This window comes from Heterodontus francisci, chromosome 18 (assembly GCF_036365525.1).
Source record: "Heterodontus francisci isolate sHetFra1 chromosome 18, sHetFra1.hap1, whole genome shotgun sequence".
Lineage (NCBI taxonomy): Eukaryota > Metazoa > Chordata > Chondrichthyes > Heterodontiformes > Heterodontidae > Heterodontus > Heterodontus francisci.
The window spans coordinates 77,024,072-77,051,408 of NC_090388.1; the positions used below are offsets into that span (position 1 = coordinate 77,024,072).

The 27,337-nt window shown below is 45.0% G+C and overlaps 1 protein-coding gene across 1 annotated transcript in view; it reads right to left on the bottom strand.

Moving 5' to 3' along the window:
- LOC137379362 (uncharacterized) overlaps positions 1 to 27,337 on the bottom strand; it is a 96,318-nt gene that overhangs the window by 52,275 nt on the left and 16,706 nt on the right. Inside the window, exons 8-9 of the mRNA XM_068050067.1 lie at positions 17,533 to 17,718; positions 11,664 to 11,882 (exon numbers count right to left, since the gene is read on the bottom strand). Of these exons, the coding sequence (XP_067906168.1) occupies positions 11,664 to 11,882; positions 17,533 to 17,718 (405 nt within the window). The remainder of the gene's footprint in view (positions 1 to 11,663; positions 11,883 to 17,532; positions 17,719 to 27,337) is intronic.

Consider the following 27,337-nt stretch of genomic DNA (forward strand, 5'->3'; position numbering starts at 1 on the left):
ACCTTTCAACCAAGTACTTTCAGCTTCGGATCCATTCTCAGATCCGCACCACCTTAAGTTTAAAGTTGAGCTAACCACATGGAAGTTGGAAAGTACCTTTTGGCATTGAACTTTCTGCTGTCCATTTGGGATGGCACCTCATCAAAAATGTCAAGCAGATAGGTCAGTTGGGGTCTTCAGCTTCGAAATCAAATGTTGGGAGCTTTTTACTACATTATAATCATACCTGGAAATCTTAAGATTTACTTCTGATTCTCATATTTTATCTTGTACTGATGCAAAATTATTGGGTCTGCTTTGCTTTGCCATCCTTTTTGAAAATGGACACCACATAGGCTGCACCTTAAATAGTCTCCATCCCCAGTGTCCAGCTACTCCCAGATACTGACTGTGAATACTAATTGGTGGGGTTTTTTTCATCAATACTTTAGTAGACGACTGGTGGAGCACCTTAAAAGGCCTAATACAGAGCATGTTAATTATTAAATATTATAGGCATTTAGGAGGGCACGTTGCTTATTTGTTCTCTAGTGAATACTTGAAATAAGTAACCATATAATATGTGAACAATTTTAAGATTACCCCTCAGTTCTTTAGGGACACACTTCTTCTCTGACTGACCTCTATTATTGTACTATATATTTATTTCTATGTTTAATATCTGCAGCCATGACTTTCTTCCAGACTCTCTGGGCTGAATTTTATAAGCCCCCCACAATGGTGGGAGTCATGGCAGGGAGGGCCTGGAAAATACTTCTGGAAGAGGCCCAAATACATACAAAAGCACTTACCTTGTCCCGACGACCATCCTATGCGGATATTCCGGCTGCTGGCTGGAACTCCCGCAACTTCGGATCTCCGTTCAGAGATCCGAGGTGTAACACTGGTGGGGAGCGGGGAGGAGTGAAGTTTTCAGGGCTGGAGGGGGAGGGGGGGGGGGAGCAGGGAAAACTTTTATAAACTGTTCTTATTGGTTGCGGGGATGGTGGGAAAAGGTTGAAGGTCAAAGGTAATTAAGTTCAGGGGGAAAGTCTGGACCTGGAAAAAAAAACTTTTTTCGGGGTAAGAGGGCTATTTATATATTTATTACTCATTGAGGTGTGGGACAGGGAATTGAAAATGTGAATAAATGTATATCTTCATTTTTAAGCATTCTGTCACTTTAAAACTTTTAATGAGACTGAAGGGCCTGAAACTCTTAAAAATGGCGCCCACGCCTCAGCAGTGGCGCGGTTGTTCCACCCGCTCCATGTAAATGAGCCACCACGCCTTTTTTGATGCTCTTGGCGCCGAAGTCGGTGGCAAGCTTTAAAAATTCAGCCCTCTATGACCCACCTTTTAACATATTTCTGCATGGACCTATATCCACACCAGTGTTCCTCTTTCTCCCTGCATGATTTGTAGGGGTCATATTTTTCACTCTTACTTCATTTCCTATTAGTTTGTTTCTCCATTTACAGTATATTCATTTATCTTATCCTTATACAATCTGGGTATGTACCTCTCCTGCTCACTCAGCCTTTTGCCTTTCAAGGTGTTCTTATTGAAGTGTTGTTGAACAAACTCACACCAATTAATCAGTTTACATCATTTCCTTGAATTTTTCTTTTATTATTATTTACCTGTGGTCTGATTGCCTTTAAGAGTGATGTCCCTTTAAGATATTAGTATGCTAATGAGCTGAGTACCAGGATGTATCTTCATGCCAGTCTTACTCTGTAACAATAACACCAAGAGGCAGGTCCTGTAAGTGGTTAGGCCTGTACTGTATTGTACTTGTGAGCTGTTAATAAATCTGTTTGAGATCTTCAACAACCTGGACTCCATGCATCTCATTTATGTTGCATCAGACAAGATAAAAAGCTTCTCATTACCATATCTATTTCCTGGTGCTCAGCATTTTTGACATACAGGGTCACGAAGCAGCCGTGTATTATGTTTACTAACTCAGACTCTGAACCAATTTATATCTGTTTGATTAAAGTCTCCAGTTAAAATAATCTTCCTGTTTTCACATCCCTCCATCTCTTCCAAAAGCAAACAGACTTCCTCCTTACTCTGACCTGGCAGTCTGTCGCAGGCCCTGAGTGTTAGCTTTATCCATTGTATACTAAGGATGCCCAGGCACAGTAGGACCTCCCACGGGACCTAATTCATGAATATCTCAGGCGTACAAGGTAGCATTGCAGCCCCCTCAAGCTCCACTTTTTCCTGCCTATCTTTCCTGAACACTCCATACCACTCAGATGGGAATTCTTGTTTAAGCTGCGCACACAGTGGAGAACAGTGCATGACCTGATACCTTTGGGAATTAATGTTTACTACATCACAGCAGCTGAGTGAGCTCTGTAGTGAAGTTCTGCTTTGCTTTCTAAAGATGCCCACCCTCTGTTTGCTTTAAAAGTTTGCCCGAATGCATTTTGTCCAAAAACACAGTTCCATGAACTATTGCTTATTGGAATGATGGGGATGATTCATCTCCCCCTCTGCTCTCTATGGGAGACTCTCTGGCTGCAGATTGGAGCTACAGTGTTGCTTTTCTCTCTCCAACCTGTGATTCCTTCAATCACTGAGAGTATGGGATAAGTGAACTTTACGGACTCACACAGGGCAGTTGATTAATCGGCTCAGTCCTAATGGTAGGTGTTTTTCCGCTTGAATAGATCACCAAAAAGCAAATTTGAAATTGCCTTTCTACCAATGTGCTGCAGCTAACTTTCTGTTGAGACAGAAGTGTTTTAACTTCCGAAGAAGGGTCACTGACCCGAAACGTTAACTCTGCTTCTCTTTCCACAGATGCTGTCAGACCTGCTGAGTGGTTCCAGCATTTCTTGTTTTTATTTCAGATTTCCAGCATCCGCAGTATTTTGCTTTTATTTTAACTTCTCTTAATGTATTGTTTTCAGCCAGGTTGACGCCAGACAGAAAAGGAAAGGTTTTGCTTTTGCATAAGAAGCTGTCGGTTTGCTTTTTAACTGGTTTTGGCCACGTTTGGCTTCTGTGCGTCATCTTTTTTTAAAATTTGTTTGGAGGATGTGGGCATCGCTGGCCAGGCCAGCATTTATTGCCCATCCCTAATTGCCCTTGAGAAGGTGGTGGTGAGCTGCCTTCTTGAATCGCTGCAGTCCTTGGGGTGTAGGTACACCCACAGTGGGTGTTAGGATGGGAGTTCCAAGATTTTGACCCAGCGACTGTGAAGGAATAGTGATATAGTTCCAAGTCAGGATGGTGTGTGGCTTGGAGGGAAACTTGCAGGTGGTGATGTTCCCATGTATCTGCTGCCCTTGTCCTTCCAGGTGGTAGAGGTCGCGGGTTTGGAAGGTGCTGTCTAAGGAGCCTTGGTGAGTTGCTGCAGTGCATCTTGGATATGGTATAAACTGCTGCCACTGTCCGTCGGTGGCAAAGGGAGTGAATGTTTGTAGATGGGGTGCCAATCAAGCGGGCTGCTTTGTTCTGGATGGTGTCGAGCTTCTTGGGTGTTGTTGGAGCTGTACCCATCCAGGCAAGTGGAGAGTATTCCATCACACTCCTGACTTGTGTCTTGTAGATGGTGGACAGGCACTGGGGAGACAGGAGGTGAGTTACTCGCTGCAAGATTTCCAGCCTCTGACCTGCTCTTGTAGCCACAGCACTTATGTGGCTTGTCCAGTTCAGTTTCTGGTCAATGGTAACCCCCAGGATGTTGATAGTGAGGGATTCAGCGATGGTAATGCCATTGAATGTCAAGCGGAGATGGTTAGATTCTTTCCTGTTGGAGATGGTCATTGCCTGGCACTTGTGTGGCATGAATGTTACTTGCCACTTATCAAACCAAGCCTGGATGTTGTCCAGGTCTTGCTACATATGGACATGGGCTGCTTCAGTATCTGAGGAGTTGCGAATGTGCACTCATCAGCAAACATCCCTGCTTCTGACCTTATGACGGAGGGAAGGTCATTGATGAAGCAACTGCAGATGGTTGGGCCTAGGACACGACTCTGAGGAACTCCTGCAGTGATGTCCTGGGATTGAGATGATTGACCTCCAACAGCCACAACCATCTGCCTTTGTGCTAGGTATGACTCCAACCAGGAGAGAGATTTCCCCCGATTCCCATTGACTATAATTTTCTTGGGTTCCTTGACGCCATACTCAGTCAAATGTTGCTTTCATGTCAAGGGCAGTCACTCTCGCCTCCTCTCAAATTCAGCTCTTTTGTCCCTATTTGAACCAAGGCTGTAATGAGGTCAGAAGCTGAGTGGCCCTAGCAGAACCCAAACTGCGTGTCACTGAGCAGGTTATTGCTGAATAAGTGCCTCTTGATAGCACTGTCGATGAACCCTTCCATCACTTTGCTGATGATTGACAGTAGACTGATAGGGTTGTAATTGGTTGGGTTGGATTTTTCCTTCTTTTTGTGCACAGGGTATACCTGGCAAATTCTCCACATTGCCGGGTAGATGCCAGTATTATAGCTGTACTGGAACAGCTTGAATAGGGGTGCAGTTAGTTCTGGAGCACAAGTCTTAAGTACTATTGCTGGAATGTTGTCAGGGCCCAGAGCCTTTGCAGTATCCAGTGCCTTTGGTCATTTCTTGATATCACATGGAGTGAATCGGATTGGCTGAAGACTAGCATCTGTGATGCTGGGGACCTCAAGAGGAGACCGAGATGGATCATCCACTCAGCACTTCTGGCTGAAGATTGTTGCAAATGTTTCAGCCTTGTCTTTTGCACTGATGTGTTGGGCTTCGCCATTGTTGAGCATGGGGATATTTGTGGAGCCTCCTTCTCCTGTCAGTTGTTTAATTGTCCACCACCATTCACGACTGGATGTGGCAGGATTGCAGAGCTTAGATCTGACCCATTGGTTGTGGGATTAGTCCTGTCTATTGCATACTGCTTCCGCTGTTGGGCATGCAAGTAGTCCTGTGTTGTAGCTTCACCAGGCTGACACTTCATTTTGAGGTATGCCTGGTGATGCTCCTGGCATGCCCTCCTGCACTCTTCATTGAACCTTTCAGTGCAGCAGCTTTTTCGGGAGCAGAGTGTGAGCGAGTGAGCAGCTGGGAAAGTCAGTTTGAAAGTAAATTTAATTTCCTTTTGTTTTTCGGCGGAGGCCAGGGGGCTGCTGGGTAAGTAAAACACTATATATTTGGGCGGTTTAAAATAACTTTCCTTTCAGTACAGCAGCTTTTTCGGGAGCAGAGTGTGAGCGAGTGAGCAGCTGGGAAAGTCAGTTTGAAAGTAAATTTAATTTCCTTTTGTTTTTCGGCGGAGGCCAGGGGGCTGCTGGGTAAGTAAAACACTATATATTTGGGCGGTTCCTGAACCCGAGACACCACACTTGTAGTGTCTCCCACCCGCCCTCCTCCTCTAACCAAAAAAAAAGGACTCGGTGGGGTGTTTATAAGGTAAGGCTTTTTCGATTTCTCTGGTTTTATTGTGATTGGTAAAAACTTTACGTTCCTTTTTCATTTAACTAAGTTTAAACTTAAGATTAAAAATGGCAGGAGATCTCAGACCCGTATCATGCTCCTCTTGCTCAATGTGGGAGCTCAGGGACATGGCTGATGACCCTGACTCCTTCACGTGCAGGAAGTGTGTCCAGCTGCAGCTCTTGTTAGACCGCATGACGGCTCTCGAGCTGCGGATGGACTCACTTTGGAGCATGCGCGATGCTGAGGAGGTCGTGGATAGCACGTTTAGTGAATTGGTCACACCGCAGATTAGGATTGCAGAAGGAGAAAGGGAATGGGTGACCAAAAGGCAGAGAAAGAGCAGGAAGGCAGCGCAGGAGTCTCCTGCGGTCATCTCCCTCCAAAACAAGTATACCGTTTTGGATACTGTTGAGGGAGATGGCTCACCAGGGGAAGGCAGCAGTAGCCAGGTCCATGGCACCGTGGCTGGCTCTGCTGTTCAGAAGGGCGGGAAAAAGAGTGGAAGGGCTATAGTCGTAGGGGATTCGATTGTAAGGGGAGTAGATAGGTGGTTCTGTGGTCGAAAACGAGGCTCCCGAAAGGTATGTTGCCTCCCAGGTGCACAGGTCAGGGACGTCTCAGATCGGCTGCAGAACATTCTAAAGGGGGAGGGTGAACAGCCAGTTGTCATTGTGCACATAGGCACTAATGATATAGGTAAAAAACGGGATGAGGTCCTACAAGCAGAGTTTAGGGAGTTAGGAGCCAAGTTAAAAAGTAGGACCTCAGAGGTAGTAATCTCAGGATTACTACCAGTGCCACGTGATAGTCAGAGTAAAAATGAAAGAATAGTCAGGATGAATGCGTGGCTTGAGAGATGGTGCAGGAAGGAGGGGTTCAGATTTTTGGGACATTGGGACCGGTTCTGTGGGAGGTGGGACTATTACAAATTGGACGGTCTACACCTGGGCCGGACTGGAACCAATGTCCTTGGAGGTGCTTTTGCTAACGCTGTTGGGGAGGGTTTAAACTAATGTGGCAGGGGGATGGGAACCAATTGAGGTCAGTTGACAGTAAGGAGGTAGTAACAAAAGCCTGTAAGGAACTAGATAATGAAGTCAGTGTGACTAAGGGGAAGAGCAGGCAGGGAGCAGATGATGAATATAAAGGGACTGGTGGTCTGAGGTGCATTTGTTTTAATGCAAGAAGTGTAGTAGGTAAGGCAGATGAACTTAGGGCTTGGATTAGTACCTGGGAGTATGATGTTATTGCTATTACTGAGACTTGGTTGAGGGAAGGGCATGATTGGCAACTAAATATCCCAGGATATCGATGCTTCAGGCGGGATAGAGAGGGAGGTAAAAGGGGTGGAGGAGTTGCATTACTGGTCAAAGAGGATATCACAGCTGTGCTGAAGGAGGGCACTATGGAGGACTCGAGCAGTGAGGCAATATGGACAGAACTCAGAAATAGGAAGGGTGCGGTAACAATGTTGGGGCTGTACTACAGGCCTCCCAACAGCGAGCGTGAGATAGAGGTACAAATATGTAAACAGATTATGGAAAGATGTAGGAGCAACAGGGTGGTGGTGATAGGAGATTTTAATTTTCCCAACATTGACTGGGATTTGCTTAGTGTTAGAGGTCCAGATGGAGCAGAATTTGTAAGGAGCATCCAGGAGGGTTTTCTAGAGCAGTATGTCAATAGTCCAACTCGGGAAGGGGCCATACTGGACCTGGTGTTGGGGAATGAGCCCGGCCAGGTTGTTGAAGTTTCAGTAGGGGACTACTTTGGGAATAGTGATCACAATTCCGTAAGCTTTAAAATACTCATGGACAAAGACGAGAGTGGTCCTAAAGGAAGAGTGCTAAATTGGGGGAATGCCAACTATACCAAAATTCGGCAGGAGCTGGGAAATGTAGATTGGGAGCAGCTGTTTGAAGGTAAATCCACATGGGATATGTGGGAGGCTTTTAAAGAGAGGTTGATTAGCGCGCAGGAGAGACATGTTCCTGTGAAAATGAGGGATAGAAATGGCAAGATTAGGGAACCATGGATGACAGGTGAAATTGTGAGACTAGCTAAGAGGAAAAAGGAAGCATACATAAGGTCTAGGCGGCTGATGAAAGACGAAGCTTTGAAAGAATATCGGGAATGTAGGACCAATCTGAAACGAGGAATTAAGAGGGCTAAAAGGGGTCATGAAATATCTTTAGCAAACAGGGTTAAGGAAAATCCCAAAGCCTTTTATTCATATATACGGAGAAAGAGGGTAACTAGAGAAAGGATTGGCCCACTAAAGGACAAAGGAGGAATGTTATGCTTGGACTCAGAGAAAATGGGTGAGATTCTAAACGAGTACTTTGCATCGGTATTCACCGAGGAGAGGGACATGACGGATGTTGAGGTTAGGAACAGATGTTTGATTACTCTAGGTCAAGTCGGCATAAGGAGGGAGGAAGTGTTGGGTATTCTAAAGGGCATTAAGGTGGACAAGTCCCCAGGTCCGGATGGGATCTATCCCAGGTTACTGAGGGAAGCGAGAGAGGAAATAGCTGGGGCCTTAACAGATATCTTTGCAGAATCCTTAAACACGGGTGAGGTCCCGGAGGACTGGAGAATTGCTAATGTTGTCCCCTTGTTTAAGAAGGGTAGCAGGGATAATCCAGGTAATTATAGACCGGTGAGCCTGACGTCAGTGGTAGGGAAGCTGCTGGAGAAGATACTGAGGGATAGGATCTATTCCCATTTGGAAGAAAATGGGCTCATCAGTGATAGGCAACATGGTTTTGTGCAGGGAAGGTCATGTCTTACCAACTTAATAGAATTCTTTGAGGAAGTGACAAAGTTGATTGATGAGGGAAGGGCTGTCGATGTCATATACATGGACTTCAGTAAGGCGTTTGATAAGGTTCCCCATGGCAGGCTGATGGAGAAAGTGAAGGCGCTTGGGGTCCAAGGTGTACTAGCTAGATGGATAAAGAACTGGCTGGGCAACAGGAGACAGAGAGTAGCAGTGGAAGGGAGTTTCTCAAAATGGAGACGTGTGACCAGTGGTGTTCCACAGGGATCCGTGCTGGGACCACTGTTGTTTGTGATATACATTAATGATTTGGAGGAAAGTATAGGTGGACTGATTAGCAAGTTTGCAGACGACACTAAGATTGGTGGAGTAGCAGATAGTGAAGGGGACTGTCAGAGAATACAGCAGAATATAGATAGATTGGAGAGTTGGGCAGAGAAATGGCAGATGGAGTTCAATCAGGGCAAATGCGAGGTGATGCATTTTGGAAGATCCAATTCAAGAGTGAACTATACAGTAAATGGAAAAGTCCTGGGGAAAATTGATGTCCAGAGAGATTTGGGTGTTCAGGTCCACTGTTCCCTGAAGGTGGCAACGCAGGTAAATAGAGTGGTCAAGAAGGCATACGGCATGCTTTCCTTCATCGGACGGGGCATTGAGTACAAGAGTTGGCAGGTCATGTTACAGTTGTATAGGACTTTGGTTCGGCCACATTTGGAATACTGCGTACAGTTCTGGTCGCCACATTATCAAAAGGATGTGGATGCTTTGGAGAGGGTGCAGAGGAGGTTCACCAGGATGTTGCCTGGTATGGAGGGCGCTAGCTATGAAGAGAGGTTGAGCAGATTAGGATTATTTTCATTAGAAAGACGGAGGTTGAGGGGGGACCTGATTGAGGTGTACAAAATCATGAGAGGTATAGACAGGGTGGATAGCAAGAGGCTTTTTCCCAGAGTGGGGGTTTCAATTACTAGAGGACACGAGTTCAAAGTGAAAGGGGAAAAGTTTAGGGGGGATATGCGTGGAAAGTTCTTTACGCAGAGGGTGGTGGGCACCTGGAACGCATTGCCAGCGGAGGTGGTAGATGCGGGCACGATGGAGTCTTTTAAGATGTATCTAGACAGATACATGAATGGGCAGGAAGAAAAGAGATACAGAACCTTAGAAAATAGGCGACATGTTTAGAGAGAGGATCTGGATCGGCGCAGGCTTGGAGGGCCGAAGGGCCTGTTCCTGTGCTGTAATTATCTTTGTTCTTTGTTCTTTGAACCAGGGTTGTTCTTCCGGCTTGATGGTAATGGTAGAGTGGGGGATATGCTGGGCCATGACATTACAGATTGTGTGGAATACAATTCTGCTGCTGCTGATGGCCCACAGCGCCTCATGGATGCCCAGTTTTGAGTTGCTGGATCTGTTCGAAATCTATCCCATTTAGCACGGTGGTAGTGCCACACAACACGATGGATGGTATCCTCAATGTGAAGATGGGACTTCGTCACCACAAGGACTGTGTGGTGGTCACTCCTACCAATACTGTCATGGACAGATGCAGCTGCGACAGGTAGATTGGTGAGGACAAGGTCAAGCAGGTTTTTCCCTCTTGTTGGTTCCCTCACCACCTGCTGCAGACCCATTTTAGCAGCTATGTTCTTTAGGACTCAGCCAACTTGGTCAGTAGTGGTGCTACCGAACCACTCTTGGCAATGGACATTGAATTCCCCCACCCAGAGTACACAATGATGAGTTATTTCTCCGTTATGGTACTTCTGGACCATAATGGAGAAATGACTCTTCTTCAATAATTCACATCTTAGTTACGGGGTTATAGAGATGAGTCTGTGTCTGCAGACCCTCCTTGCCAGCAGCAAGCCTAAGTGAGCAATTGATGCTGTAGTGTTGCAGTTCCATTTCTGACCCACACTGAGGCCTAGTAAGGCTCTTCTGAGCCTCAGGAAACTATCTCCTCAACATCAATACAATTAGATCTTGCTTTCATAGGCAATGAGTGGAAAGGGTCAAAGGTGAGCCTGATGGGATTATGGTTAATAATAAAAATTGTCAAGTACATTTTTAAAAAGTTCAAAACACCCATTAATAATAAAAGCAGAAAGTGCTGGAAATACTCAGAAGGTCTGGCAGCATCTGTGGAAAGAGAAGCAGAGTTAACGTTTCAGGTCTGTTCGGATGAAGGGTCACTGACCTGAAACGTTAACTCTGCTTCTCTCTCCACAGATGCTGCCAGACCTGCTGAGTATTACCAGCACTTTCTGTTTTTATTTCAGATTTCCAGCATCCGCATTATTTTGCTTTTAACACCCATTAATAATTTGGGATGGGTGGGGGAGGGAGGGGTGGGGCTGGAGAGAAAGAGGACGTTTTGCAATAGTTTGGCTCTGTCATAGAACTGGAATCGTTTCTTGCATTCACTTATTTGAGTCACAGGGCATAATTTTTCCCAATCAAATTCACCCAATTGGAACTTTCAGAAGTCGTCTGAAAAGTGCCACATAATAAATTTAATGGCAATGTCAAAACCCAAGGGATTAAAGGGGTAGTGGCAGTGTGAACATGAAATTGGCTAAGAGACTGAGAGCAGAAAGTAGTGGTGAATGGCTTTTTTTTAACAGGCTGGAGGAAGGTATACAGTGCTGTTCCCTAGAGGTCAATATTTTAAAATCTATTTCTAATGACCTGGACATCGGTACAGAGGACATAATTTCAAAGTTTGCAGATGACATAAAGCTTCGAAACTTGGCAAGAGGTTTGGGAGAATAGTTGCAAACATCAAGAGGATAAAGGCAGTCTGGTGAAATGGTCAGACACATGGCACATAAAAATTAATGCAGAAAGGCATGAACTTATGTATTTTGGAAGGAAAAATGAGGAGTGGTGATATAAACTAAATGGCACAATTTTAAGTGGGTGCAAAAATAAAGAGGCCTGGGGAGGAATGTATACAAATCTTTGAAAGTGGTAGGGCAAGTTGACAGTGTTGTTAAAAAGAAAATGGAACCCTTGGCTTATTGGATACAAAGACAAGGAAGTTATGTCAAACCTTTATAAAACATTGGTTAGGCTGCAGTTAGATTATTGTATGCTATTCTTAGCTTCACACTTTAGGAAGGATGCAAGGTCATGGAGAGAGTGCAGAGAAGATTTTACCAGAATGGTATCGGGGTGCAGGACTTCAGTTATGTGGAGAGACTAGAGAAGCTGGTCTGGTTCTTCTTGGAGCAGAGAAGATTAAAGGGGAGATTTAATAGAGACATTCAAAATTATGAGGGGGTTTTGATAGAGTCGATAGAGAGAAACTGTTTCCAGTGGCAGAAGAGTCAGTAACCATAGGGCGCAGATTGAAGCTAATTGCTGTTCCAATGTGAACCCTGATTCTCAGCTTATCTTTGATAAGGGTTGGAGAGTGGGGTGGGGGTTTTATGAGCGAAGAATTAAGCGTAACTCACCCATTTTGTAATAAATTTTGAATCTCGTGTTCGGCACATTTGGGCCAGAGTGGAAATGGACCCAGGTGTCAGTGCAATTGGAGAGGTGAAAAGTGGTGATTTTCAAGTGTCTCTCAGTCAGTGTGAACTGCTTCTGTTGTTTGGGATCTGTTCCACAGCCAAAGGAGATGTAATCGTCCTGGGACTCCACAGACAGCAACTCCACCCTGAATCTGATTCCTGTCCGTAAATAAATAAAAAAATGGGCCTAGTTAGTACACTTCTGTACAGTGGCCATGGCGTTCACTCATTGCTTCAAATATGAACAAGAATACTGTACACAATCCTGGTTTACTCAAATTGTTGGAGACATACTTGGCTCAGTGGTAGGTATCTTGGCTCAGAATCAGAAAGTTATGGATTCAAGTCTCACTCCAGATACAAGTACATAATTGGGCGGCACAGTGGCGCAGTGGTTAGCACCGCAGCCTCACAGCTCCAGCGACCCGGGTTCAATTCTGGGTACTGCCTGTGTGGAGTTTGCAAGTTCTCCCTGTGTCTGCGTGGGTTTCCTCCGGGTGCTCCGGTTTCCTCCCATAGCCAAAAGACTTGCAGGTTGATAGGTAAATTGGCCATTATAAATTGCCCCTAGTGTAGGTAGGTGGTAGGGGAATATAGGGACAGGTGAGGACGTGGTAGGAATATGGGATTAGTGTAGGATTAGTATAAATGGGTGGTTAATGGTCGGCACAGACTCGGTGGGCCGAAGGGCCTGTTTCAGTGCTGTATCTCTAAATCTAATCTGACACTACAGTACAGTGATAGTGTTGTCTTTCAGATGTGACATTAAACCAGGACCCCATTTGCCTTCTCAGGTGGATGTAAAATATCTCATGGCACTATTTGGAAGAAGAGTAGGGGAATTCTTAGCAGTGTCCTAGTCAATATTTATCCCTCAAACAGCATTCAAAACAAACAGATTGTCCAGTTATTGCTGTTTGTGGGATCTTGCTGTGTGTATATTCTCTGCCATATTTCCTACATTACAACTGTGACTATATTCGAAAGTATGCTGATGAATGGTCATCAACCTGATATGCTAATTCTGTTTCTCTTTGCAGAGACACTGCCTGACCTACTTAGTATTTCCAGCACTTTTAACTTTTATTTCAAATTTCCAGCACCTGCACTTTTTGAAGCTAAATCAGCACCCCCACTATCAGGAACATCCTTCCTGCATCTACGCTGTCAAGTCCTGTTAGAAATATATATGTTGTATAATTTTTTATATAAGTCTTCCTTTCTCTTTGAAAAAGGGTCAGAGGAGGGCTACTAGTTTATTAGAGTTCCGAAGAAGGGTCACTGACCCGAAACGTTAACTCTGCTTCTCTTTCCACAGATGCTGCCAGACCTGCTGAGTGATTCCAGCATTTCTTGTTTTTGCTACTAGTTTATTACCTGGTTTTAAAAATCCTTAACCAAGAGGCTCAGGAAGCTGTATTCTCGTAACTTTATCATTTAGGGAGACTTGATTGAAGAATTTGAAATAATGATGGGACTACACAGTGTACAGGTGGTCAGATTATATGAATTATGTAAATTAGGCAGAACGAGTGGAGGCTAGGTGTCAGGAGGATTTTCTTTCCCTAGAGGGCTTATTCACCTTTGGTACAAGCTGCTGGCTTATGCAGTGGATGGAGATTCATTGTAGAAGTTGCTGGAGGAGTACAAAAGGTAGGTGATGTACTCCATGGTCAGGGTTATCAATTGAAATTCATTGTTGACCAGGGATCAGAAACAAATTTCACATAATTATTTTCCCTCCAGATATAGTTGGATTTATTTTAAGCTATTTTTTTGTCTCTTCCAGGAGATTACATGGCTGCTGGCAGGTGGGATCCTTGGGAGTCATGTTGCTTAGTTGCAATGTGGCTGATTGGCATAGACTGGGTGGACGAGCTGGTCTTCCTCTGTCTGTCTTTTTGTACATTCCTCAGGGCTGCCCAAAGCCCTTCCACCAGAAACTTTGGAATTTTGAAGTGCAGTCATTGTTGTCATACAGGCAACCAATTTGTGCACAGCAAGCTCCCACAATGAGAATAATGGGCAGATAATCTGTTTTCGACAGTGGTGTTCTTGGGCAGTATTGATAGCTCATAATGAGGATATTAAGAATCAACTACTTAGTGTGGGACTGAAATCACATGTAGGCCAGAAGAGATAGGGGAGGCCGGTTCTCAACCTTGAAGGGTGTTAAACTGAGGTCCTGTCCACCCTCAGATGAATGGAAAAGATCTTATGGTAGTATTTCTAGGAAGTGCAGGGGAGTACTGCCCAGTGTCTTGGCCAACAGTTATCCCTTAACCAACATCACTAAAACAGATTATCTGGTAATTTATCTCATTGCTATTTGTGGAACCTTGCTGTGCACAAATTGGCTATTGTGTTTCCTACATCACGACAGCGACTGCACTTCAAAAGACTGTCATTGGCTGTAAAGAACTTTGGGACCTCCTGAGATCATAAAAGGCGCGATATAAATGCAAGTTCATGCAAGTCTTTCTTTTATGTAGGGTTGTTAAGGAGATGTGGGGAGGGGATTGAAACTTTACAAGATTACCTCATCTCGTGCAATCAATCACAGAGCTTTCAACAATTTATCATGCCCAGTAAAATTGTGCTATTCATAACATTAAACAGGGACTGTATCCAGTATAGACTCTTCTGGAACTGGGCCTTCTGCACTATTTAGGACCCCACCGCTGGAAGTCCCAGCCTTGCAGAGCTGCTGGCCAATCAGTGCCTGGCAGCTGCAGTGCCCACAGAGGCTCAAGGTAGGTCAGGGCAGGAGGGGTCTTGCGGGGTGGGAGGTCGCAGAGGAGGGGGATGGGGGGGTCGGCAGCAAGGGCGGTGGGGGAGGGTGGCCCGCCGATGCTGGGTCCCTCATTCAGGCATTTTGAATGAGGGACCAACCCTGCCCTGCAGCTGGGAAGCAGCCCTCACGTTTTTCGTGCTATGCTTCCCGTGCGGCGACAGTGTAACCCACCGCATGGGTAATTGCGGCTGCCGTTGGAAGAAGCCCTTAATTCGGGTTAATTACCCAGTGATGGGCCTCATTGGCAGTGGGGCGGGAGGGCCATTCACTGGCCTTCCTGCCCTGAACTAAATTTCGGTGGAGGTGGGATGGTGGCAGGGTCTACCCCCCTGCTACCATCCCACCTGATTTTATGCTCTCCCCACCTCCAAACCCATCTTCCAATGGAACTTAAAATCCAGCCCACTGTCTCCGAGATCAAAACCTAAGAGAGCAGTAAGAAACCAGTTGAATCATATGTAAGTGGGAATGGCCACGATCCATCCTCCATTGCGTAGCCATCTCTTCAAATTTAAAATCATTCTGGGTGGACAATAGGATTATTGATCAGGTGGTCACAGGACCAAAACTAAACAGATAATGGATCTTATTACTCCAAGCATCAGGGAGAAACTGATCAGTCTGCAAACCACCAGCTGGAGAGACAGTACCATCGTGCCTAAAAAAGAACCAGAGGCTGTAACATCTTAAGGTCTCTAAGCCTGTTCCTTTTCAAGTCCACCAGTACAGAAAACCAAAGTCCTGGTAATGAGACTACAAGCAATTAGCTTCATTACCTGCTGAAAATCCACCTCTTTGAGAGAATCCTGAAACGACTTTGATATACGACTCCAGCTATCAAATCTACCTAACTACACTTCAGGAATGAAAATGCCTTCTTCACCAACCCGCAATGTTTGCCTTTTCTCCAAGACAAGCCAAATCACGTGCCTTATGAACTATTCCTTTGTTTGAAATTGGTAAAAGTTCACTATCTTCTTTAATGGCTTTCTTTCTTGAGAGTGTGTGTGAATGGTGAGTGAGTGATGTAGCATTAGACATTCGGGGGAACCTGTGAATAAAAATAATCCTCTTTATTTAAACCCATAAAAAGCATGCTGCTGGTGTCAGGAAAACCCTATATGCCAAATGGGGCATATTAATTTCATCAGTTGGAAACTTACCCTTGACTTTTAATGGAAAAAACCATACAAGTAACATTTGAAAAACTAGCAGCCAAGGTGACCACTGCCATTTACATCTGAAATACCAGGAGATTGGACTGGAGACAAAACGCCAAACAAGAAGCCCAGCCAGGACAATGGCTTGCTCTAAGTGACTGAATTACCTAGAAAGGCTTCATTGGCATGGCAGTCAGGGCCATCCCCACCCATTGACTTCGAAAGAACCAATCCCCTCTAAGTGTGAATGGACATCCTGGGGTATGTAGAACCTTGAATTTCATTAGAAGATTCCAGAAAAACCTCATTAGAAACAAAGGGGATTGAGAAGAACCATGTGACTGCCTGTTCATCACTGAAGAAACAGGTTTTGTTACACAGACAAGCAGACAAGCAGGAACTAAGTACAACAGCACAGAAGGCCATTTCTCCCCTGACTTTCTCTCTTCTTGCTCTCTCCCCTGACTTTCTCTCTTCTTGCTCTCTCCCCAGAAAACATCAAGTTTAAACACAGTCTGTGACTGGGGGACCCTCCAAGCCTACGGACTGCTACGGCCAGTGACAAGGGGAAGAGAGCCAATTGCAATTCTGCCTTCAAGCAAGCCTGAGCAAAGCAGACCAACCAAAGTGCACTTTGACTAACAAGGACATCAAGAATACAGCTTCAGCCGACGACTACTGGATTTACAGACTGCATTTAAGTTCCATTTATTCTGGGCTTTAATCCAACCATCAAATCTATTTTCCCTCTTGTACTCTATTTGGTGTGTGTGTGATTCTCATGTGAATGTGTGCGAGAATGTGTAGCGTATTTTTAAATCGGGTTAGAGTGAAAAGCATAATAAACTTGCCTTTTTCTTGTTTAAACTCAAGAAAGCCTGTCCAATTGGTTCTTTCACAATCACAGTAAAGGAAAAAGGTAAAACACTCAGAGGTGGTAAACATAATCACTGTTTAATAGGATTAAACCCTGTTGCGGTTAAATAAGAGGAAGGGGCAAGAGGGGAGCCTGAGACCCCCTCCTCACCTGGCCGTAACACTGGTTTTTCAAATTGGCCATACACTCAGGGGTTAAGAAACACACACATTTTCCTTGTCAAAACACACTGATTACAGTCAATAAAGGGAAAAGAACTGGGCTTTCAGTTCTCTCTCAATTCTGTCCATAACAAATTTTAAAAAGTCTTTGTCTCTCCTGCTGGGTTCCACTCCCCAATATAACTGGCAGGCGCTGCAGTCATTTTCCCTGGGGTGGGCAATCTGGCATTGGCAGAAATACCACAATGAGCCCACCAGGTAATGATCCTAGCCCTGGAAATCCAGCTGGGTATGGCCAAGTTCCCATCCCCCAACCATCCAGGTCTCATTCCTGCTGAGGTTAAACTTTGGTTGCCAACCCTCAGATTTAAAGATTAATCCCTGAGTACTCTTGTGAGCAAGCCAAGAATGAGGGGCATTTTTTTCTCCTGTTGCACTCGAGCTGGTCTGACAACAAACAGTAGGACAGCAGCACTCCCAGGATGCATGTGTGCTCAAACTGGTGAAAACCACGCAATGGGGATAGAGCAGCTCCTGGAGCAGAGGAATGTGGGTATCACTGCTGCCATTAATGACTGATTGCCACGAAGATTGATGTGTCAGGTGACCAATAGCAGAAGCATGTGGCAAGGGGGTGGGGCAGGAGTGGTCATGTGATCAAACCTCCCAGAATACAGTCCAAGTAGAGTTGGCATCCCTAGACTAGATAGAGAACCAGTCCACACTTTTCCTCCCAAGAATCTGCCTTCTGGTTAATGGGACAGTGCAGCAGTTAAATAGCTCTGCTTTCACCTTTGGGAATGGAGTTCCACATTACCTGTATATCGTCGAGTGGAGTTAGATAACTGAGCCAGGTTGAAGAACCAGTACATGTCTGCACTGTTCTGATAGTGACTCGGGAAGTTATTGGACACAATAAAGCCAGATACACAAGGGCAGGGATTCCCTGAAAGAGCTGGCTGATTCGCTGTTCCTGGTATAATTTCTGGTGGGCAAAAGCAACCTAAAAAAGAGAAAAAAAACATGAATTGGCTGGACAAATTTGGCTCTTCGTAATAGTCTTATTTGTTCTTTTCTATATCTACTGTGGTGCTTTATACTTAATCAATGCAATGACTCCTCAAGAGCCATATTACAAACACATACAGGAAATAGGCAAGTAGACTGCAGTTCATTTGATTTGTCTAAAGAACTAACACTTGTTGGTCCCCCAGTTCCTCAAATATGTTGTGTGAGTGTTGCATGAATCCATCTTGGCATTATGTTCAGTAATTTTTATGGCTGCTTTTTATGACTTTACAATTTTCTCCATCTTTTCTTTTCGAGGGCCTGTTTCAAGTCAATTGTTGGGCACGGAATGTGATTCTGCTCCACAGGGAAGTTGTGTTGCTTGTATGTGTTGTGATATTGCTTGAACTGCTTGAATACTAGTTAACATACTACTGAATATGTAAATAGTTTGGTATACATCATCATGGGAAGTGCTGCAAGCTAGCATGTAATACAGTAGTTGGAGCCGCGTTAGTCAGCAGGTAGCACATGTATTGACGAGCTCTCCTGTAATTCTGTTATTCTGTAATAAAGAACCCATTGTTTAAGTTACCAAACGTTCTTACAGTGTTTGGCACGTTTGTGTTAAAAACCAATAACACAAGATCATGTAAGGCTAGTTTCAAATAATCCCTCCTTCTGTAAGCTTGTTGTGTTTGCTTCTTCAATCAGATACCCAGCACTTATTTATGATCCTCAATGCTCCACCCAGGGTGTTACCAACAGCTTTCCATCCAGGAAATGACTCCGTCTACTGGGCACATATGATATGAGTTGCACAAAGCCTCTGCTATACAAGAGTCTCTTAAAGGGGAACTTAATGGAGTTCCAAATGCACAGAGCCTGTTGGGCAAACAAAGTAAATGTGCATTAAGCAGGAAGGAAAGAAGTAAAGAAGGAAACAAAATATTCCCATTACTACTGATGAAGCACAATCTCACACTGTTCATGCCACTTTCTGATTTGCTTCAAATTGATCAGTGTGTGTGAAATTTCCGAGTGGTTTCCACTGCAGAATAATCTTCTTGGCCATGTTAATATCTGTGCCAGTTTTTGTAGGGGAGCAAAGAAGAAATTGCAGCCCAGAAAATCCTTCAGGGAGAGGCCCGCCACGCTACCCGACGCCAGAAAGGCTCCGTCCCATTTTACCGGCGGCGGCGGGGCCTCGGAGCCCCTAACTAATCTGCATATGTTAATACATTTTAATGAATGCATAATAACCTACATTTCCATGATGGCTATCCCATGCTGATATTCCGAATGGTGGTCAGAGGTCCCGTGCATTCGGATCTCCGTTCGCAGAGGTGGAACACTGGTGGGGAGATGGGGAGGAGTGAATTTTTCAGGGCAGGCATGGGGGTGGGGGTGGGGGGTGGGGGGAGCGGCAAAAACGAATGAGATTGGGTGAGGGGATGATGGGAAGGGGTTGAATGTCAAAGTAAGAAAAGTTCGGGGGGGTAAAGGTCGGGAATGAGAACTTATATTTTTTGGGGGGACATGAAAAATAATGAAGTGATTATTCATGGTGGGGGGGGGGGGGGGGTGGGAGGGGATTGAAAGTGTGATTAAATTTTTTTTCATCAGTGTTTCACAAACCTGTACCTTTAAAATTTAAATACAACTGAAGGAATTGAAACCCTTTATAAATGGCACCGGCGCCTGCGTGGTGTCGCGGATGCCGTTTCCGGGAACGAAGCGGCGCGCACTTTTTGAACAGTGAGAACGGTGGCAAGCTAATAGAATTCAGCCCTAGAGTCACAGAAGGGGGCCATTTGGCCCATCCAGTCCAGGCTGGCTCTCTGTAGAGCAATTCAATCAATCCCACTGCCCTGTTCTATCACCGTAGCCCTGCAGGTTTATTTCCCTCACGTGCCCATCAAATTTCCTTCTGAAATCACTCATCGTCTCCTCTTCCAGCACACTCGTAGGCAGCGAGTTCCAGGTCATTACCATTTGTTGCGAAAAAAAAAATTTCCCCATGCACCCCGCCCCCCCAACCCCTTGTCCAAAACCTTAAATCTGTGTCACCTAGTCCTTGTATCATTAATCAATGGGAACAGCTTTTCTTTGTCTACCTTATCTAAACCAGTCATAATCTTGTACACCTCAATCAAATTTCCCCTTAATCTCCTCTGATCCAAGGAGAACAACTCCAGCTTCTCCAACCTAACCTTGTAGCTAAAATCCCTCATGCCTGGACCTATTCTAGTAAATCTTCTCTGCACCCTTTCAAGGACCCTCACATCCTTCCTAAAGTGTGGTGACCAGCATTGGGCACAATAGTCTGGTTGTGGCTTTACCAGAGCTTTATAAAGTTCAGTACAACTACCTTGTTTTTGTACTCAATACCTCCATTTATGAAGCCCAAGATCCCATATGCTTTGCTAACTACTCTCAATGCGTCCTGTCATCTTCAAAGATCTGTGCACATGAATGCCAGATCCTTCGGTCCCTGTATACTCTTTAGAACTGTGCCATTTAGTCTATATTACCTCTCCCTAACTCTCTGAAAAAGCATCACCTCACACTTCTCTATTAAATTCCATCTGCTACTTGTCTACCATCCTCCAGTCTGAAAAACAGCCATTTACCACGACTCACTGTTTTCTGTCCTTAATCCAATTTTTATCCAAGCAGACACTGAGCCTTCTATTCCAAGAGCCTCAATTTTGTTAACCAGCCTTTTATTTGATACTTTGTCAAACGCTTTCTTGAAATCCATATGGACAACATCCATTATTTTCCCTTCATCAAACTTCTCTGTTACTGCATCAAAAAATACAATTAGATTAGTCAAGCCTTGTACAAATCCACACTGGCTTTCCTGAATGAACTCAAACCTCTCCAAGTGGCTGTTGACTTTTTCCCTGATTATTGTTTCTAAAACCTTACCCACCACTGAAGTTAAACTGACTGGCCTGTGGTTACTAGAAATGTCCTTATGCCCTTTCTTGAATAAGGGTGTCACATTTGCCAATCTCCAATCCTCTGTCACCTCCCCCATATCTAGAGAAGATTGGAAGATTATGGCAAACCCTTCTGTTATCTCCATCCCCACTTCCTTTTGCAACTTGGGATGCAAGCCGTCCGGACCAGGCAACTTATCCACTCTAAGCATAGCCAGCCTTTCCAGTACATCCTTCCCATCAATTTTCATCCCATCCATTACTTTTCCGATTCTACTGATGTTTTGTCAGCATCCTTTTCCTTAGTAAACACCAATACAAATTACTTAAGTATTCAGACCTTGCCCTGTGCCTCTTTATTACCCTCTTTGCCTTAAAGAGGCCCCACCCTACCACTTACTACCCACTTACTACTTACTTGCCGGTAGAAGATTTTTGGGTTCCCTTTTATGTTAACTGCCATTGTATTCTCATAGTCTCTCTTTGCCAGTCTTATTTTCCATTTCACTTCCCCACACAACATATTGTATTTGGCCTGGTTTTCGATTGAAGAATTCATCTGACATGCATCATACACCCTCTTTCTTTGTTTCATCATATTCTCTACCTCCCTTGTCATCCAAGATGCCCTGGCTTTGGTTCTCTTACTTTTTGCCCTTGTTAGAATGTACCTATCCTGTATCTGTAACATTTCCTCCTTAAAAACACCCATTGTTCTGTTACAGTTTTTCCTGTCAATGCTTGGTTCCATTTTACCCTGGCTAGATCCCCTCTCATCCCATTGAGGATGATCTCTTCCAATTCAGAAGTTCTATTTTAGATTGTCCCTTGATCTTCTTCATTTCTAATCTAAACTTTATGATATGGTGATCACTCTTACCCACAAACATTTGGTCCACTTGGCCCACCTCATTCCCCAGCGCCAGATCAAGCAATGCCTCCTTGCGAGTTGAACCGAGAACATACAGGTTAAGGAAGTTCTCCTGAACAATTCAGAAATTCTTTCTCCTCCTTACCCTTTACTCTAGCATTATCCCAATCAATATTTGGGTAATTAAGGTCCCCGATATCACCACATCTCTGCGATTTCCCTGCAGATTTGCTCCTCTATCTCTCTCTCATTATTTGGAGGCTTATAGAATACCCCCAGTAGCGTACCCTTTTTGCTTCTCAACCCTAACTAAATGGATTCTGTCTTTGCCCCCTCGAGGATATCCTCCTTTTCCAACACTATAATGTCTTCCCTAATCATTTCTGCCACCCCACCTCCTTTTTCTACTTCCCTATCTTTTCTGAACACTTTATATCCTTGACTATTAAGCGCCTAGTCATCATCATTTTAAGTCGCATTTCCATTATTGACACTATATCAGCGTTGTCCAACCTGTTCGGGCGGAAGGCCGCAGACTGGGGGGCCGGTGAGCACATTTTGAAAGATAAAGGCATTAAAAATTTATCTTACAAATAAAAACAACAACAAATGTGCATTTTTGTGAAGAAGCTTTAAATGAGAAGACTAATTTATTGACTTACTTTCTCGTCACGATATTGAAAACTGATTTAGTGACATACGTGGCATTGTTTTAGCCTGAATAAGTTGTCAATCTCTGCCTGCACACTTGATGTAGCGATGCAGAGTATTCTGGATAGATATCCATCTTTCAGGAGAGACCTTGATCTCTCTTCCCCCTCTCCCCATGCTGTGTGTGTGCTTGTCTCGTTCTCTCTTCCCTCTCCCTGCCCTCTAGGACTAGGGGATACAGGTTGAAAGTTTTGTGCAAAAGATGCAGGGGGAATTTGAGGAAGCACTTTTTTATGCAGTGGGTGGTAATGACCTGGAACTCGCTGCCCACAAGGGTGGTGGAAGTGGGGACGATCAATGACTTCAAAAGGAAGTTGGATGGTCGCCTGAGAGAAACAGACTTGCATGGCTACGGGGATTGAGCCAGGGGGTGGGACTGACTGCATAGCTCCATGGGGAGCCGTCATGGGTTCGAAGGAAAGAATGGCCTCATTCTGTGCTTTAAGTAAATGACTCTTTGACACTCCCTCTCTCCCTCTCTGTCTCCTTTTCCTCCCTCTCTCTGCCCCTCTCCAACCACCCCCCCATGTTCCCCTGTGTCTCCAGTGTTCCCACATCAATGTCCCCCCTACTCTGTTTCCCCCTCTCTCTGTCTCTTCCCCCTTTCTTCCCCTTACTCTCTCTCTCTCTGCCCCCTCTGTCTCTCTGTCTGTGCCCCCCCCTCTCTTTGCCCCCCTCTCTGCCTCTCTCTCTCTGTCCCCCCTCTCTGCCTCTGCTCCCCCCTCCCTATCTCTACCCTCTCTCTCCCACAGTTTCAGAGTGGAACACTCTTTTAAAGTTCTTTTAAAAGTCAGTTCTTTTAAAAAAGACCTTTGTCAGTTTCAAAGCTGACCGCCGCTGACATCGGGAACAGCCATTTCCCAACAGACTCGGTTTTCCAGCGGACTTTTAAAAAATGCCAGAACCCACTGGAAAACCTCGAGTCTGCTAGAAAACGGCTGTTTCTGATGTCAGCGGCTGTTGGTTTTGAAACTGACAAAACCTTCACAGAATCACAGAATAATACAGTGCAGAAGAGGCCCTTCGGCCCATCGAGTCTGCACCGATGCATTAAAGACACCTGACCTGTGTCTTTAATCCCATTTGCCAGCACTTGGCCCATAGCCTTGAATGTTATGACGTGCCAAGTGCTCATCCAGGTACTTTTTAAAAGGATGTCAGGCAACCCGCCTCTACCACCCTCCCAGGCAGTGCATTCCAGACCGTCACCACCCTCTGGGTAAAAAAGTTCTTCTTCAAATCCCCCTTAAACCTCCTGCCCCTCACCTTAAACTTGTGTCCCCTAGTAACTGACCCTTCAACTAAGGGGAACAGCTGCTACCTATCCACCCTGTCCATGCCTCCCATAATCTTGTACACCTCAATCAGGTCACCCCTCAGTCTTCTCTGCTCCAGCGAAAACAACCCAAGCCTATCCAACCTCTCTTCATAGCTTAAATGTTCCATCCCAGGCAACATCCTGGTGAATCGCCTCTGCACCCCCTCCAATGCAATCACATCCTTCCTATAATGTGGCGACCAGAATTGCACACAGTACTCCAGCTGTGGCCTTACCAAAGTTCTGTACAACTCCAACATGACCTCCCTGCTTTTGTAATCTATGCCTCGATTGATAAAGGCAAGTGTCCCATATGCCTTTTTCACCACCCTATTAACCTGCCCTTCTGCCCTCAGATCGATGGACAAACACGCCAAGGTCCCTTTGTTCCTCAGAACTTCCCAGTGTCAGGCCATTCATTGAATACTTCCGTGTCACATTACTCCTTCCAAAGTGTATCACCTCACACTTCTCAGCGTTAAATTCCATCTGCCACTTTTCTGCCCATTTGACCATCCCATCTATATCTTCGTGTAACCTAAGACACTCCACCTCACTGTTAACCACTCGGCCAATCTTTGTGTCATCCGCGAACTTACTGATCCTACCCCCCACATAGTCATCTATGTCGTTTATATAAATGACAAACAATAGGGGACCCAGCACAGAGCCCTGTGGTATGCCACTGGACACTGGCTTCCAGTCACTAAAACAGCCGTCTGTCATCACTCTCTGTCTCCTACAGCTAAGCCAATTTTGAATCCACCTTATATAGTTACCTTGTATCCCATGTGCATTTGCTTTCTTGATAAGTCTCCCATGTGGGACCTTGTCAAAGGTTTTACTGAAATCCATGTAAACTATATCAACTGCACTACCCTCATCTACACACCTGGTCACATTCTCAAAAAATTCAATCAAATTTGTTAGGCATGATTTCCCTCTGACAAAGCCATGCTGACTATTCCTAATCAAATTTTGCCTCTCCAAGTGGATATAGATTCTCTCCTTCAGACTTTTCTCCAATAGTTTCCCTACCACTGATGTGAGACTCACTGGTCTGTAGTTCCCTGGCTTATCTCTACAACCTTTCTTTAATAGTGGGACCACATTAGCTGTTCTCCAGTCCTCTGGCACCTCCCCCGTGGCCAGAGAGGAATTAAAAATTAGGGTCAGAGCCCCTGCAATCTCCACCCTCGCCTCCCACAGCATCCTGGGACACAAATCATCTGGACCTGGAGATTTGTCCACTTTTAAGCCTGCCAAAACCTCCAATACCTTGTCACTTCCTATGACAATTTGCTCGAGAACCTCACAGTCTCTCTCTCTAAGTTCCATATTTACATCCTCATTCTCTTGGGTGAAGACAGATATAAAGTATTCGTTCAACACCCTACCAATTTCCTCTGGCTCCACCCACAAATTTCCCCCTTGGTCCCTAATGGGTCCTATTCTTTTCCTGGTTATCCACTTCCCATTGATATACTTATAGAATATCTTGGGATTTTCCTTACTTTTACCAGCCAGAGCTTTCTCATATCCCCTCTTTGCTATCCTAATTGCTTTCTTAAGCTCCATCCTACACTCTGTGTTCCACTAATGCTTCCATTGATTTGCTCTCCTTGTATTTGCTAAAAGCCTCTCTTTTCCTTCTCATCATACCCTGAATGTTTCTGGTCATCCATGGTTCTCTGGGCTTGTTGCTCCTACCTATTACCCCAGAGGAAACATGTTGGGCCTGTACCCTCCCCATTTACTTTTTGAATGCCCCCCACTGCTCTTCTCTAGATTTCCCGACAAGTAACTCTTTCCAGTCTACCTTGGCCAGATCCTGCCTTATTTTACTAAAATTCGCACTCCTCCAATTCAAAACCTTTTTTTTTGCAACTTGTCTATTTCTTTCTCCATAACAAGCTTAAATTGTACCATGTTGTGGTCACTATCACTAAAATGCTCCCCACCAACACATCAACCACCTGTCCGGCTTCATTCCCCAGAATTAGGTCCAGCACTGCATCCTCCCTTGTTGGATCCTCTACATATTGAGCTAAAAAGTTCTCCTGTATACATTTTAAGAACTCCACTCCATCCAAGCCCTTAATACGATGACTATCCCACTTAATGTTGGGAAAGTTGAAATCACCGAATATAATTACCCTATTATTTTTACACACCTCTGCAAATTGTGCACATATTTGCTCCTCAATTTCCCGCTGACTATCTGGGGGTCTATAATAAACACCTAGCAATGTGGCTGTCCCTTTTTTATTCCTAAACTCTACCCATAAAGCTTCATTTGATGCCCCCTCCAAGATATCATATCTCCTTACTGCAGTAACTGACTCCTTAACTAATATTGCAATGCCCCCTCCTCTTTTACCCCCTCCTCTGTCTCGCCTGAAGATTCTATATCCCGGGATATTGAGCTGCCAATCCTGCCCCTCCCTCAACCATGTCTCCGTGATAGCTACTTTATCACAATTCCATGTGTCAATCATTGCCCTTAACTCATCCGTTTTACCTGCAATACTCCTGGCATTAAAGTAGAGGCCTTCCATCCTGGTCTTACTCCCTTGGAACTTACTTCCGCTGTATTCCCTCTGACTTGTTCGCTTTCCTGTGTTTAGCTATGTCCCTATTCTGCTAGGAGTCTGCATCCCCTCCCCCTGCCAAATTAGTTTAAACTCCTCCCAACAGCACAAGCAAACCCGCCAGCAAGGATGTTAGTTCCCTCTGGTTCAGATGTAGACCGTCCCGCTTATACAGGTCCCACCTTCCCCAGAAACGATCCCAGTGGTCCAGGAATCTAAAACCCTCCCTCCTGCACCAACTCTTAAGCCACGTGTTCATCTGTGCTATTCTCCTATTTCTATACTCGCTAGCACGTGGCACTGGGAGTAATCCAGAGATTACAACCCGAGAGGTCCTGCTTTTTAGTCTACTGCCTAACTCCCTAAATTCTTGATGCAAGACCTCATCCCTCTTTCTACCTATGTCATTGGTACCAACATGTACCATGACCTCTGCCTCATCACCCTTCCCCTTCAGGATGCCCTGCAGCCGTTCAGTGACATCCCAGACCCTGGCACCAGGGAGGCAACACACCATCCTGGAGTCACGTTGACGGCCACAGTAGGCCTATCTGTTCCCCTGACTATAGAATCCCCTATTACTATTGCTCTTCCTCTTTCTCCCTTCCCCCAACAGACAGGCTGCTTGTGGTGCCAGAAGCTTGGCTCTGTCCGCACTCCCTAGAGGAACCACCCTCATCAGCCTCCAAAATGGAATACCGATTTGCAAGCGGGACCCCAGGGGACTCCTGAACTACCTGCCTGTTTCTCTTGGACTACCTGGTGGTCATCCATTCCCTTCCTTCAAGTCCCTTTAGCTGCGGTGTGACCACCTCTCTATACGTGCTATCCACAATGCTCTCAGACTCACGGATGCTCCACAGTATTTCCAGCCGCCGTTCCAGCTCTGAAACCCGAGCTTCCAGGAGCTGCAGCTGGACACACTTCCTGCACACATGCTGGTCCCGGATATTGGAAATGTTCCCGGATTCCCATATGCAGCAAGAGGAGCAAAGCACGGCTTTAAGCTCTCCTGCCATGACTAAACCCTTTAAATTTAAAACTTTAGAAGACTATTATAATTTAAAAAAACAACTAAGTCTTGCTAAAACAATGACTTACAATTCAATCCAGTTTGAAAAATACCCACCAGGACTTACTCACCAGTCAGCTGTGCTCTTTGGAAACTCTCGGCT